Source organism: Topomyia yanbarensis, chromosome 3, assembly GCF_030247195.1.
Source record: "Topomyia yanbarensis strain Yona2022 chromosome 3, ASM3024719v1, whole genome shotgun sequence".
Classification (NCBI taxonomy): domain Eukaryota; kingdom Metazoa; phylum Arthropoda; class Insecta; order Diptera; family Culicidae; genus Topomyia; species Topomyia yanbarensis.
Genome location: NC_080672.1, coordinates 308,676,801 through 308,692,492, shown reverse-complemented (window position 1 = coordinate 308,692,492; position 15,692 = coordinate 308,676,801). Strand labels below are relative to the sequence as shown.

Genomic DNA, 15,692 nt, shown 5'->3' with positions numbered 1-15,692 from the left:
GATCATCCAGATGATTTCCCTGTGCTGACGCCTGGCCACTTCCTGGTCGGCGAACCAATGTTCTATATTCCAGAGCCGGACATGAAAGGTGTCTCGACTCTCTCGATGGCAAGAGCTACGCCGCTCTGTCCAGATTTTTTTGGAAACATTGGTCCAGAGACTATATAAGCCAACTACACCAAGCGAACCAAATGGAAGACTCCTGGACAGAATATCAACAAGGGAGCTTTGGTGCGTCTGAAACAAGAGGATCTGCCACCGTTCATGTAGAACATCGGAAGGATGGAAGAAACGAACACGGGAGCCGACGGTTTGGTGCGTGTAGTTCTCGTCCATACGAACCGCGGCGTGTACAAACGGTCAGTTACCGAGGGGTGAGTCCTGCCAATTGATGGCATCGATAACGATAAACTACTCACAACTAGGATGTAAGACGACGATGTCGGTTGCTAAGCATTGCATGTATTCAGTTCGCGAAATATCATGTTACTCCATGACCTCGTGCTGCATCCAAAATGGATTCGAAAGATACCTTCAATATCGAGAAAAACTCCTAAGCTTGATTGCTTTTGTGGAAAAGCTTTTTCAATTTTGTAGACAATATTGTGTAATAGGGTGGTAGTAGACTTCCTCCACTGATATGCATATTGCATTGTATGCATCGGGTGGTCACCCAAGCTACCATTCCGAATGTAGTTATCGATTAAACGTTCGAATGATTTGAGAAGGAAGGAGATCGCACTGATCGGTTTAAAGCTCTTTGCTTCCTCACAAGTTACGCGACCACGCTTTAGAAAGAATTTTACAGTTATTTCCCTCCACGCTAATGGAATGTAACCTGTTGCAAGACTACAAGTAAGAACCTTTTTCAAAATATGCTTGATGTGTTCATATCCTCTTTGTAGCAGAACTGAAATGATTCCATCTTTTCCCGGAAATCTATACGAAGCTAAGCTTTCAATCCCCCTTTTGGTCGACCCAGAACTACCTGAAAAGAACTCAGGGGCAGTGATGGCTCCGTATATCCTGAAAAGTGTGTGTCAAAAAGACAGTTAAGTACAACATCGTCGTCAAAAGAATTTATCTAATGGAACTGATATGAAAGTCTTTCGATTTCGACAGTAACTAATTTAATCTACTAGTCCGTTGAGACTTGAGCCACTTGTGCAGAGGCTTTCCAACCAATTCACTCAGAAGATTTTTGTATACTCTGCGAGCCACCTTAACTGCCTCCGACCCGTCCCTGTTTCTGCGATTCCAAGCTATTCTACATAACTTCTTGAGGCGAACAAGTTCGGTATTCCACCTAGATGTTCCTCTAGAAGCAGACATAACTCGAAGCAAAGAAGCCTCTTGAAATGCTGGTACTATGAATGAGTTTGTTTTATCCTCGACCTCATCAAAGTTAGTTGGATATTCAATTTTCGGAATTTGCCCGTGGAACGTAGTCGCCAAACCGTCTTGGTTGAGGTCCCAGTTCGTAGATTCAGGTTTACGAAATTTGACGATATCTAGCGAAACGTTTAAATGATCAAAGACGATGTACTTGATGTGCAGATTTGTACTACTTACCTATTTCATCAATTCAATGCCTCTCAAATTGATATCTGAGCTGCCCCAAATTGTGTGGTGGGCATTTAAATCACCGCTGATTATGAGGCGGAACTCATTTCCGCCACAGTATGATACAACCTTTTTGAAATCATCAGAAAGCGATTATTCATTGTGCGGCAAATATGTCAAATAATAAACGAATTTCTTGTTTATGTTATCAACAGTCATATTGACTGTGACAGCACAAATATCGCGAGTTGTGAGATCGGATATAAGACATGGGTCAATAGCACTATTCGCAAGAATACATGCACGATGCATTTCACGTGGAATTGTTATGCCATTTTTGTTGAAAGCTTGGAAGGCGGGATTAAGTAGCTTTCCCACATAGAAGTTTCCTTTATGAAAATACGATTCTTGAACCATAGCTATAGAAGCTTTTTCTTTCTGCACAAGGCGGGATAGATTCATAGTTGCTGTAAGTTTAACCTGAAGATAAATTTGTGCTACTCTAACTGTACTCGATCACAACACTACACATTTCATCACCAGCACTTGTTCTACAGCAGCTAGAAGATACCAACCACATTGGCTTAAAATCGCCTATGGCGAACCCCGATTCCATTTCGGGGTTCGCTATAGGCTATTGGTATTGGTGACACGACCATCATTTAAATCCTACAATTTGCAAAGAGACAAGAGTCCATTGTGTCTGAGATTCGCTTTAACACAGTAAGGGTATGACCCGCGACACTCCGTGCGCGACAGGCATATTTTAGTCCTGCTAGCCATTCAGTACTCGGCACGGAGAAACACCTTCACTTGAGGACTCTTGTTTTCAGTCTAAGAGGCGACGACATGGGAGCAGGAACCCAGTGGATCAATTCTTGGTTGAGAAACTTCAGCCCGCCGCACAGTGATTCCACTCCATACAGAAGTTGGCAATAACCCAAAAGGTGTACAAAAACATTTATTTGATAACTTTTTTCCATGATTTCAGGTCTCTGAATCGATTTCCAACATAATCTTTTTCGAGAAATGTATGATTTTAATCATGCTGAATGAGCAAACAATTAAACGCATGCTCTCTTTATGAAAATGGATGTTGCATTTTCGATGCAATAATCGCTATCTGTGGCAATCAGAAATTTTAATTCCGGTAGTCGATAACGATACGAAACTCGCCAAAACAAATAGCTGTGGAATTCTTTGGAATAATTAGGAATCAATCTTTCATAAATATTAATGCAGTACAGTAATAACCCGATATTATTAACTAACCGTAACTTCTTTGTTAATCGAATGGAAAAATTAATAAAATCGAAATATATATGATTTTTTTTTTCAAACAATCAGTGAATAATTTCAAACTGGTTGGTTGCAGAAAATAGGAACCCCAATTTTCAATAAATGCAGATATTTTAATTTTGCAGAACCCTGCGATAACTTGTTGTCGAACTTTAAATCTTTGGATCGCTCTGAAAGAGTTCTTGTAGAGAGAACGAATTCTATAAGTGAGTGGCGAATCTGCCTGAAAGTGAGATTAGCAATTATTCGATTTAATATAGACAGGAAATTGTAACTTCCCACAAAAATATTTTTTCATAAGAAACTTTTTTGAAGGTACTTTACCTCGTACAGACTTCAAAGCAATTAAACTATTAATATATTTTGACGAAAAGATATTCAAGATATTCAAGAAATTCATTATATATTGAACATTATTGTCACAAAAATTAGTTTTATTTGGCTATTTGGCCTAGTTTAAACGCGAAATAAGAATAATTGTGTACCATATTCAAAATTATCGAAACCATCACTTTTAACATTTGCCATATTTCAAAACTGTTCCAAGCAATAAAAAAACTATTGAAATTCGAGATCAGCTTAGGCTAAGCTTTAAAAATTAATAAAAGATTATAGTAATATTCTTGATACCTACACCTTATCACACAGTTACCAACCATAAAAAATGGGGATTTGGCGAAAACGGATTTAGCGAAGATTTTTTTTTCGAGAATGATGACGACTTTTCTTAAAAAACGGTTTTTGGGAGCTTTCATATTTGGACAAGTGTAAATGGTTAAAATTGAAATTGTGTAATTATAAACAGTCTCTGAAAATTTCAGATCGATTAGTTCAGCGGTATTTAGAAGATTTTAGTCATCACGCGGTCACTTTTCGAAAAGTCGGCTCGAGATAATCACGTTGTGTAATTTATTCACATTTCAATGAAAACGTACCCGAACGTAGAGCACAAAAGACTATTATTTGTTTGATCCCGTTGATTTGAAACACGGCACAACAATACTTAAAGTTTGAAACAGGTCTCCGGAAATACACTGTGATATAGCTTGCACCCATGTATACCCCATGAACTTCAGAGTGCTCAGTTCGCCATGAAAAGTTCACCAAACGCTATTGAGGATATGATACTCACAAATATATGCAATTTATTTTCGGTTTTTGGCCAAGCACAACATATATAAATCCTTAAGGTAAAATAGTACAAGTATGTATTTATCGAGCAATTTTTGATGAAATGATCATCTGACTGTAATGCAACAGTCTGCGTTTTGGCTCATATAAATGTCGAATTTTGATTGCATTAATCGTAATTCTCAGCGGTCAGTAATCATAAAAAACTCAACAAAACTACCGACTGTAAAAATGTTATTAGAAAATTTTCATTCTCAGCAAAGTTACAATCTAAACAATCTTTAATTCTCTACCTTGAATAGACTTCCAAATTTATCGCAATATTAATTAAAGTCTCCAAAAATAAGTTTTCACAATATTTTAATACAACATAATGTTTCTGAATGAAGTATCCCTATATCACACTAACCGTTTTCTTTGTGATAAATTCGTGTACAAACAAGCATTTCAAGCACTTTTGAATAATAGAAAAATAATGAATTTGATAAATTATTTCGTATTAATCCCATTTCTGTACTGACTCCTAATAGTGTTACCCAAAAAGTGCCGAAATGTACTTAATGAAAGGACAATGTCCCAAGCAACCAGAAGTTCGAATAATACTTAAAAAGCACACTTTAAAGTTCACATAAAGTTCTTAGCGAACTTCCAAGCTGCTTAAGCTTTAATGGAACTATAAAGCTGCTTAAGCCGCTATTAGAACATAAAACGCACTGAAAAATTACTTAAAACGAAAAGCTTATGCAGCTCCCTTATACGAACTTTTGGTTGCTTGGGGTATCTCTGCCATTCATGCGTTTGATATATCCCTCTGGATTCAATTATTGTATAGGAATAACAAATAGAAATATGCTAGTTTAGGATTAAACACATAATTGAGCTATTTTTGTAAATGACAAGTTTAAATGATTAAATTATAAACAAACTATGAAATTATAAAATAAAATAAAAATAAGAATGTGGAAAAGAATGGAATGGAAGTACCGGCAGGCTTTTTGGTACTTTATGTAACCACTTTTCCAAAAACTTGTAAACAAACTTTCAAAAAGACGAATTTTGCGCTAAATCGTATTCAGAGTTGGCAGCACCCTCTCAGATTTTAATGAAATTTTCTGTACATAAAGACTTTGTCACAAAAAGCCACTTTGCATACTTTGTTTTTCCAAAAATGATCTAGACTGTATTTTGAAAAAACTTTTTTTACCAATTTTTTTCAAATGGCTATAGTCTAAAAATGACAAGTCATACAAAAAAATGTTAAACAAGTGATTTTCACAAAATTAGTCAAATAAGAAATAAATAGATTGAAAAAATTCTTCATTGGCTCCTACACTGAAAAAAAATCGATTTTAAAAATTTAAAGTCGGTTTGCAAATAAAAACCCATTTTTGATTTGGATGAAATTTTGTTCCAAGATAGGTAATTATGTTCCCTACTTACCGTCAAAAATTCAAGTTTGTCACTTTTAAGGAAAAAAGTTAATAAAAAAAACTTTTCCTTGACTGAATTTTTTTCTTCAGTATATTTTTATCTAAAACTAAATCAATGAAAGCCATAATCATCTCAGACTCCAATAAAACTTGGTTTGTGAGAAGATGTTGTCTAATTTAGGAACAAAGCATATTTTTATTTAGGGGTTAAGTACTTTTTCATTTTTCATAAGATCGAAATTTTTTTATTACTTTATCTGAAAGTACAACTCCTTGAGAATGTTTTCCAATATTTTTATAGAGATCCGAGAAATAGATCGAAAGTTACAGTGCTTCCAAGCGCGCTTCGTCTACCAAGAGCAGTGGTAATTTGAAATTTTAAACTCGATTATCTCGAAGTGTAGTTTTACTAAAAATGGTTTTTTCGCGATCACGATTGTCGAAAAACTACTGAATCAGTTTTCTTATTTTTTCAATTGATCGTAATAAATTTTTCGCGTACCTTAACGATTCTTTTTTCATTCATAAATTTTTGTTTCATGGATAAGAATTTTTTAATACAATTTTTAGAGCTTAAAACAGCATTTTTTACTAAAAACGTTCTCGAATGCAGGAAAAAGTTATTTTTTATTCAACTAATCGTAAAGGTACGGGGAATACTCATATACTAATGGAATTTTTTGAGTTTTGGGATTTTAGATGATCTATTGGTCTTCAATCGTGATCACCGCAAACCTCTTAAATAAAAACGGTTTTCGGGAAAAGCCATAACTCCACCAATTATCAAAATATTTTTATAAACATATGCTTGTTTATTTCACTGAAAAGTGTACTACCAAAATATTTTAAGTTTGATGTAATGCAATAATTGCTTTATTCATTTACATAAATTCAAATTTTCTTGACATTTTCATCATTAAAAGGTATGTAACTCCTTAATCAAGAATCCCATTAAAAAGAGTTTACGTCATTAAACGAATATTTCATGATTACTTCTTTATTTTCTTGTTTAGTGCTGAGGAAGAATCAGAGAAAGAAAAAAACCACCACAACATTATGTATTGAATTTTATATATAACATTTGTCTTAGAATTATCTTCAAGCATGCTATTTTGTACTATTTTTATACAAGGAAAATATTTTTGGCTCATCTTTTGAATTAGAAAACCTTTTCTACTTCGCCACTAGGAATAGGCACAAAACTGTGGAATTTTTGAGTACCAGATATTGTTTTGGAGTTATTATACATACAAAATTCTTCGAATTTTTTTGACATTTTGTTGTGAATATGTAGCAGAACATTAATTTTGTGATATTTTTATCAGTTTGTTAAACTGCTCAGTTATATAACTCTCGGGAAGTTGTTATGGTATTTCCATAGTCGCGAGCAAGACTGGATGTTTTTGCCATTCGCTTGAGAGTACCACCAATAGCATCACAGGGTCCTTTTCCATGGGATGCTGCAACAAAATGCCATTCTGCGCTTAACTCATACTTTGATTGGAATCTACACAAGCTTGCGAAGTTTTTCTTATTTTTGTATTGTGCTACTGCTCCATCAGACATAAAATAAATTTTAGAAATTTATTAGTTTTGAGAGGAACAAATGAACTGCAGTCTTCATGTCTTCCAGTCTTCTAGTCTTCTAGTCTTCCAGTCTTCCAATCTTTCAGTCTTCTGATCTTCCAATCTTCCAGCCTTCCAGTCTTTATTCAAGTTTGTTATGAATATATACCAAGTTCGTTACTGATACTTTTTGCATGTATCAGGCAACTAGCAGCTGGGAAAATGGAATCTGAGATGATTATGACTTTCATTAGTTTAATTTTCGATAAAAATGCACTGAAAAAAAGTCAGTTTAGTTTGGACAAGGAAAATTTTTATTCAAATAACTTTTCAAATAAATTTCATTCAAATCAAAAAAGGATATTTTTGTAAATCGACTTTAAATTTTTAAAATCGATTTTTTTCAGTGTAGGAGTCAACGAAGAATTTTTTCAATATTTTTATTCAAAAATTTGACTAATTTTATGAAAATCACTCCTACAACATTTTTTTAGGACTTGTCATTTTTAGACTATAGCCATTTGAAAAAAAGTTGGTAAAGAAAGTTTGGCCCTTTTCAAAAGACAGTCTAGATCATTTTTGGAAAAACAAAGTATGCAAAGTGGCTTTTTGTGACAAAGTTTTCATGTACAGTAAGTTTCATTAAAATCTGAGAGGGTGCTGCCAACATTTGTTCGAGTTGGCGCGAAATTTGTCAAAAGTAGCCCTATTGCTCATATTTAGATATTGTTGAAACTATGACAAAAAAAAATTATCTTCAATTTTTCATTTTTTATTGATTATACATATAATATAGGCATTTATTTTTGACTTTATTCTTTACTATATTTTATTCTATGTACTTTGATGATTTGCTAATTTTATTTGTTATTTTTGCTCATTTTTTTATTAGATTCATTTTTGTATTTTATTAATTTGAATCGTTTGATCAAGAACAGAAATTTTATATGATGTTTAAATTTATTGGTTTTTATGAAATTTATTCATGTAATCATTTTTATTCCTATCACTTATGAATTCATTTTCATCATTTTGTTTATTTTTTCATTGTTTATTTAAATTGTTCTTTAATTTTTTCCATCATTTTATTTATTTGTGTTATTCTTTTTAATTTATTTTGATGTAATTTCCTTGTTTTATTTAATTAATTTTATTAAATTTCCTCATATTATTCATTTTGCTCATATTGCTAATTTTATTTGCTTAATTCATAGCATTAGTTCTTTTTACTTTAATTATTTTATTCGATTAATTCATTTTATTTGTTATATAAATTTTATTCATAAATTCATTTGGTTGGTTCTACTCCTTATATTTATATGCTATTCATTTCCCTGTCTTCTAGCCGTGAGGTCGAATTTCGAGCATCGCTTTCCAGGATGTATTTATTGCGGTTTTTTTTATTTCGCTGATCAAAAAAAATTAACTGTTTCTTTTACCTAGAATCCCAAATAGCTCGTGTCTGGCCATAGTAACACTTTTTAAATCAAAACTCGTAAACACACGATATACTAAAAATTTTAGAACGGAACATGCCTACACAAACGAAAACACGACTTTATAGAAAACGCATAATAAAATAAAAGTTTAAATAGAATATTATTATTGAAACTTACGATTTAATCGGTTTTGCCAGGGTGATAGATATTCCATACATTTATAGATATTATATAGGTATAGATTACAAATATGTAAAACAAAAATTTTTTTTTTTGAAATCGCCCAACCAGAATTTGTTCATTTTATTCAATTAATACAATTTATTTATTTTATTCTATTCTTTTATTTCGTTCATTATATTCATGTAATTCATTACATTTTATTGTTCATTTTATTCACTTCATTCATTCTCACTGCTAGGTGCAATAAATGGTGTTTTTTTCGGTGTATTTTGTCAATAATTACCACTTACTATGCAATGATATTCACTCATTCGTCATTTCGATCAAACTTTCTTTTATAATTCACAATGTTCTTAAATTGTTTTGATACGCCATTTTAAAAACTATGTCTGAAAAAAAACATTTGAACGAAAAAAAAGATTCTAGGGTGGAAACCAACATATTAATAAGGTTTAATATAAATTGAACATTGTCGATACAAAAAACCCATTTTATTCGTTAGTTGGCCTGGTTAATGTGAGAAGTACTGTTATGGGCCAAGTGCAAAATGATCAAAATATCACTTTTAACATTGGACGGTTTATTTCACAATAGTTCTTAATAATCAAAATAAGACATCAAAATTTGGGATCAGCTTGGATTATTTTCTGGAAATCAAAAAAAAAAAATTTTTTGCTATTATCAACTTCATACCACTTGATACCTAGCCCTTGCGTAGTTTCTACAGTCAACGGTGAAAAAATTAATCATAACTCTTTTGTCGCAGATTTGCGCAAGATCGCACTAAGATTTCCTTAAAGTACACAAAAATTGCCACAAATTAAAGTTGGAGTGATCCGTTTCTGCCTTTTCCTTCCTATTTAAAAACCTAGTTGTATTATTGCATTATAGCGCCATATGTTTTCCATGAAAGGAATGAAAAACATCTTTCAACACCCCTAGTTCAAAATGCTCTGGAGAGCTTATTTGTCATACGATAATCAAGAAAATTGGAAGTATGATGTCTGAAGTGCCGTAGAATTGGGAAAAAATAATATGGCATATGAATTAAATAAAAACTTTTTGGGGGTTTTTGCCATCGCGGCATCACTGTGCGCCGGATGCCACACGGCCTCTAGGCTGGTTTTGTCCGGAGAAAGATTATAGACTGTTATCAACCTCCTAGTGCAGTGATTCTCAACTTGGGGTACGCGGACCCCTAGGGGGCCGTGAAGTCGTTGCTGGGGATCCGCGAGTAAAAATATATTTTCCGAGTGCATATTGAAATTTCAAGTCTTGTTTCCTAACGATTTGAATATAACATATTGATAACATACAAAATCGACGTTTATCCGAGGGGGTCCAAGGGTGATTCCGTGGTACGAAAAATGTTGAGAACCGCTGTCCCAGTGGACCCCAGCCGTTCAACAAAACTGTGGAATATTCGTTTTTTGTCAAAAAATTTAGCCGAACCCATCACATCCAGTCCCCTCACGGTATCGCAATCGAATCACCGTTTGCTTAGAGTTCTCATTTGCTCTTTTGTCATATATTAGTAGTTAGTAGCTCTGGTGTTAGACGGAATCAAATTCAACTTGTTGAAAAATCTGCCGGATTCGGCAAAAAAGCATTTTTGGAACTTATTCAATAATCTCCTTTCGAGAAACCTAGTTCCTCAAGACGAGACTTGTTTGCCATTCCAAAACCAACCAAACCATCCGATCCAATCTCAACCCGTTTCGGATACTCTTTTATGTATCCAGATGCTGTTTCAGCAAAAGATCCCGAACCTCTTGAAATAATTGGGTAGAAACAAATGGCTTTCTGTCAGACATACAATTGGGTTTCTGCTAAGGCAAATCAGGAAACCATTGACTTGTATTACTTTCAACAGGAATTGAAATGGCATATGCTAGCAAAGAGTGGCTACTCTTGCCTCACATTCTTTCGGACAAGCTGGGACTACTTTGCACACTTAAGTTTTTAATATTTTTTTCTAACAGACGCATTGGATAGGAAGCTCGTAAAATGAGACTTCTCGACGAAACAGAACATTTTGAAAGTATTAAGACCATATACTGTTTTTCGGAAAGAAGAAGAAAAATGATGCAAAATGTTTTCCGTTTGTTTCTAGTACGACAGGATCGGTTTTTAGGAGCATTTGAAGATGTTTCTGCCTTCAAAAAAGTTGTTTTGAACTTCATTATCAACAACTTTCCCGAGAATACCAAGTCTCTATATAATGTTTTGAGTTTATTCTCCATAATTATTTCCAGGAGGATTGATCACCAAAATTATTTTTTTCAAGAGATGCCCTGTATTATATTGTATAATTTATTCGAAGACATTGAATTTCTAAAGTTGGTGGTTGCGATCTTGGCCATGAAATTATTTCGGAATTCTTGACTTAAAAAGTGCATAACTTGAGTACGTGGCCTTATATAGACGAATTTTGCACTAAATCGAATTCAGAGTTGGCAGCACCCTCGTAGATTGTGATGAAACTTTTTGTACATGAAGACTTTGTCACAAAAAGCGACTTTGCATACTTTGTTTTTCCAAAAAATGATCTAGACTGTCCTTTGAAAAAGGTCAAACTTTTTTTTACCAATTTTTGACAAATGGCTATAGTCTAAAAATGACAAAACCTACAAAAAATGTTGTAGGAAATATTTTTACAAAATAAGTCAAATTTTTGAATAAAAATATTGAAAAAATTCTTCCTCGACTCCTACACTGAAAAAAATCGATTTTAAAAATTTAAAGTCGATTTACAAATAATCCCCATCTTTGATTTGGATGAAATTTTTGTTCCAAGGTAGGTAATTATATTCCCCTTCTACCATCAAATATTCAAGTTGGGCACTTTCAAGGAAAAAAAAAGTTATTTAAAAGAAACTTTTCCTTGCCCAAACTGAATTTTTTTAAGTGTATTTTTATCGAAAAATAAACCAATGAAAGTCATAATCATCTCAGAATACAATTTCCCAACTGCTAGTTGCCTGATACATACAAAAAGTATCAGTAACGAATTTTGTATATATTCATAACAAACTTGAATGAGGGCAAAGATAGCCATTTAACATCATCGATACACGCGAGATTTAACTAAATACCACTTCGCCGTGTACGTAGAAGTATCTTGTCTATGTACCCGCCCGGGAAGTAGAGATTGATAGTGTAGTCTCAAACAGGGGCCTTAATTGCGAAGCAAGGGGTTCGCTCCTTCAAGAACCCTTTGCTTCGACCAATGAAAATTCTAGTTCGCAAGCAATTGCGTTCAGGAAAAAGCAATCAGTATATGTAAACAACTTATTTTCCATCGGCTTCATTTCGAACCTTTCGCCGAATCTTCTCTTCCAAACTATGATCTTTTGGACGGGGCTAGTCTACCTGTTCGCTTTTTTGTGCTGCGAGGCATGAATAGCCGTCGTTGCAAGCTATTGGGCCTACAGCGACTTATTGTAGAAACAAGTCACGCTGCGGAGAGAATCATGAAAAGTTTTCCTACTGTGGAGACACTCCGCATGATCTCTCGACATATCCCGCATATAAATTATGTGGGGACAAAATGAAACATTCTTTTAAGGAACGCTCCGATGAGAAATGCAAAAGAGCGCTACGCCCCCGACAACGACTAATTTCTACGTTTCCTTGTACACTAAAGAGCGAGAGTCTGACCATCCCATTGTGGGAACATCGTCTAATGTGCCTATAAATTTCCGAAAGAGGAAAATCAGTTTTCTCTCCTAAGCATCCTCGTAAAGGCATGAGAGTGTCCCTTGAAGGGTGCTGTTACAAAATCAAAATAAGTGGTTCCTGGTCTAAGTAATTACAGCAAATAGCAGGAATTTCCACATGGGAACCCCAACTGTCTCTATATTTCAATTCCTACATTTTCCCACAGGTTTTACACAATGCATTTGCACTACGATTAAAGGTCAGACGAAACGAGTACCCGACGCGAACAGTCTCCTACTTCGAGGTGGGCAGAGATTGCTTAGAATTGTACGCGAAAGGGACTTATTGGCACCGGTCCGTCGACGGATTAACGGACGGACCATCAGAGAAACAATGTTTCGTCTGGTGGCTAGGGCCTTGCTGCCAACATTCCACTAAATTGATGGTTTCATATTTATCTATTAACGACCATGTCCACATCATTACAGTTACAGGAGGCTCTCCGTTCGATGGAGTATAGAAAGCACTCTTCGTATTTCCTGGGGAAAACATGGGAATTTTTGAGTACTATATCTGAAAAATCATAGCAGATTACCTTAGTTTGAATTCTTTCGCAGTGCTCCATTCCGGGTAATGAGAAGGCGGACACTTGGATTAGAATGATAATGAGAAGTTGGACATTTAAGCATTAAAAAGTGATATTTATAAAAGATCGCGTAGCTTCAACGAGTTTTTAAATATTCCTTCTCAATGGACGCTCAAAAATTGGCAAATTTCGTGGAGCAAACCTTGGTCCAAGAAAATGGATGAGGGTCATGACTTCATTCGGGTGATATCTCGGGTCATGCACAATCATTATACGTAGAAGTCCCATCTCCGGCGTATTAAGGTCGTGGAGAGCGGTCTCTGCGCTTGTGGTGGCAGTTATCGCGATATTAGACATGTTGTCTGGTCGTGCGCTAAGTGTGTTCTAGTACCTGATCCCCGTTAAACGAATCCCTTCGGCCTCGTTCCAGTCCAGTCCGAGATGCTATACCAAATTCGTTACTGATACTTTTGGGAAATTGTATTCTGAGATGATTATGACTTTCATTGGTTTAGTTTTCGATAAAAATACACCCAAAAAAAATCAGTTTGGACAAGAATAAGTTTTTTCAAATAAGTTTTTCTCCTTGAAAGTGCCCAACTTGATTTTTGACGGTAGGTATGAAACAAATTACCTATCTTGGAACAAAATTTCATCCAAATCAAAGATGGGTTTTTTTATAAATCAACTTTAAATGTTTAAAATCGTTTTTTTTTTGCAGCGTAAGAGTCTATGAAGAATTTTTCCAACATTTTTATTCAAAAATATGACTAATTTTGTGGAAATCACTCCTACAACATTTTTTGTAGGATTTGTTATTTTTAGACATAGACATTTGAAGAAAATTGATAAAAAATATTCTAGATCATTTTTGGAAAAATGAAGTATGCAAAGTGGCTTTTCGTGACAAAGTCCTCATGTACAGAAAGTTTCATTAAAATCTGAGAGGGTGTTGCCAACATTTGTTCGAGTTGGCATGAAATTCGTCTATACTAATTATTACGCCATTAATTTAACACAATTTTTATTTTGCGAAATTTTCAAACCCACCGTGTTACTATTTTTATAATTGATAATACAAAAAAATCTTTAAATGTTCTTAAAAACCAATTCTGACATACTAGAGATAAATGGACAACGCCATTTTTCATCATTCTCTTTTTTTCTTTTCAAAAAACAATATGCAGTCTCAACCCACTCGAGTTTTTTTGACAATCAATGTTATGAATGTTAAATTAAAATAAATCTCTCATTTTAGTTAGAAAATGCGATAAATGGGTGATATTTTATTGTTGAAAAAAAACCTCTGCGATCAGTATAAAATAATGATATTTCAATAAAAGTAAATAAAATTGATTCATTTTTATTTTATATCGAATTCAAGAAATGTGTAAAGTAGCCCCCCAGCTAGTCCATATATAATATATTAAAACGCTATATAAACAACTTCTATACTTGTGAATCAATTCTGATCTGTGCTGATATGATACAAATTCATCGATTATTAAAGGAGTTATAATTCGCAAAAAAAAAATTATAACGGCACGTCGGTAATATTGTTTTATATTTCATCAGAACAAGTAAAAAAGGGGCGCACCTAAACGAATGACTTTGAGTGTCTTACCAATATTGACTACACAATCTTATAAGCTTCAACAAATGTCATAAATTACTTGAAGAATTATTTTAACTTAAATAAATTCATTGATGACGACTAACTATAACAAAACAATATCATAATATCATATACGTCCTGAGATCTTATTGGCAGCACTTCGCATTTAAGAATGGCTTTGGCCGAAGCTTAATTTAACGCATCCCTATTACTACGACACGATAAATTTTAGCTTAGAATGTACTTTAAAGTACCCCCTTATGTATGGCCTTTGGAAAGATACTCATAATATATCAACATTTTCCTCGTAAATGTACACTTCTTCCACGTAACGTTGAATTCCATCGGTAATCCACATTTCCACCCCAAATAAAACTACAAATAAAAAAAATGTCTTCCATCAACAACAAAGGCATACCTCAATAATGTGTCATAAATTTACCTGAGATGAAGAGAAGCATCACTGTTGCGAAATTCTGTTGCTCTGCAAAAGCCGGGGGATTGACCCCACCGATTTGTATTATACCTAGGGTCACACTTACGAATGTCCATCGAACAATCAGAACGAAATTTCTGGTTGCCATAAATGCCTTATGGATGCGAATGTACTTCATCTTCGCCTGTTGATTTTTTGGGAAAAAAAATGAAAATATGACAGGACTTCTGGTCGGAATAAATTTGAACATACCTCATCTATTCCAACTTTCAGCAAAGCGTAAATCACTGCTGATATCAAGCATAGCACCATTTGAATAGTAGCGAGGAGCATACTTTCACTACCTGAAATATTTCCTCCGATAAGGTCTTTTTGTTTCAAGTTGAACATCACTAACATTCTCACCTTCGCAGTAAAACTCGCTACATTCCCTTCCACCATCTACCAGTTGTTTGAAGAAAATAATAACACCGGCCGCCGATCCGATGAAGCACACCACGGCATAAATGAACCCAATGCGTCGAAATAATCTCACCTCCATCGCCCTATGCTACGGAGGAAAAGTGTCAAAAAGCTGCTATTGGAACCGGCCAGCCTGTTGTGAGACACACCACACCACTGCGGACGAGAACGTGTCGAATGAACTGATCAAGTACTTCGCGATGAATGAAGCCGAAGCGGCCCGTGATCGTGAAGTGCAATGCTTTTAACGGGAGTAAAGTGAATTAATGATACAACTTGTAGCGGGAAAACCAGACTCAGTACTCTACTCGCCACGCTGCTG

At 34.5% G+C, this 15,692-nt stretch overlaps 1 protein-coding gene across 1 annotated transcript; it reads right to left on the bottom strand.

Annotated features, from left to right (window-relative positions):
• Nucleotides 1–14,341: 14,341 nt before the first annotated feature.
• On the bottom strand, nucleotides 14,342–15,452 carry LOC131694163 (uncharacterized). Its single transcript, XM_058982637.1, has 4 exons — nucleotides 15,314–15,452; nucleotides 15,161–15,264; nucleotides 14,915–15,092; nucleotides 14,342–14,847 (listed from the first exon to the last, which is right to left on the bottom strand). Exons 1-4 carry the CDS (start codon nucleotides 15,447–15,449, stop codon nucleotides 14,756–14,758), a joined length of 510 nt encoding a protein of 169 aa, XP_058838620.1. The 5' UTR covers nucleotides 15,450–15,452; the 3' UTR covers nucleotides 14,342–14,755.
• Between the last annotated feature and the right edge of the window lie 240 nt (nucleotides 15,453–15,692).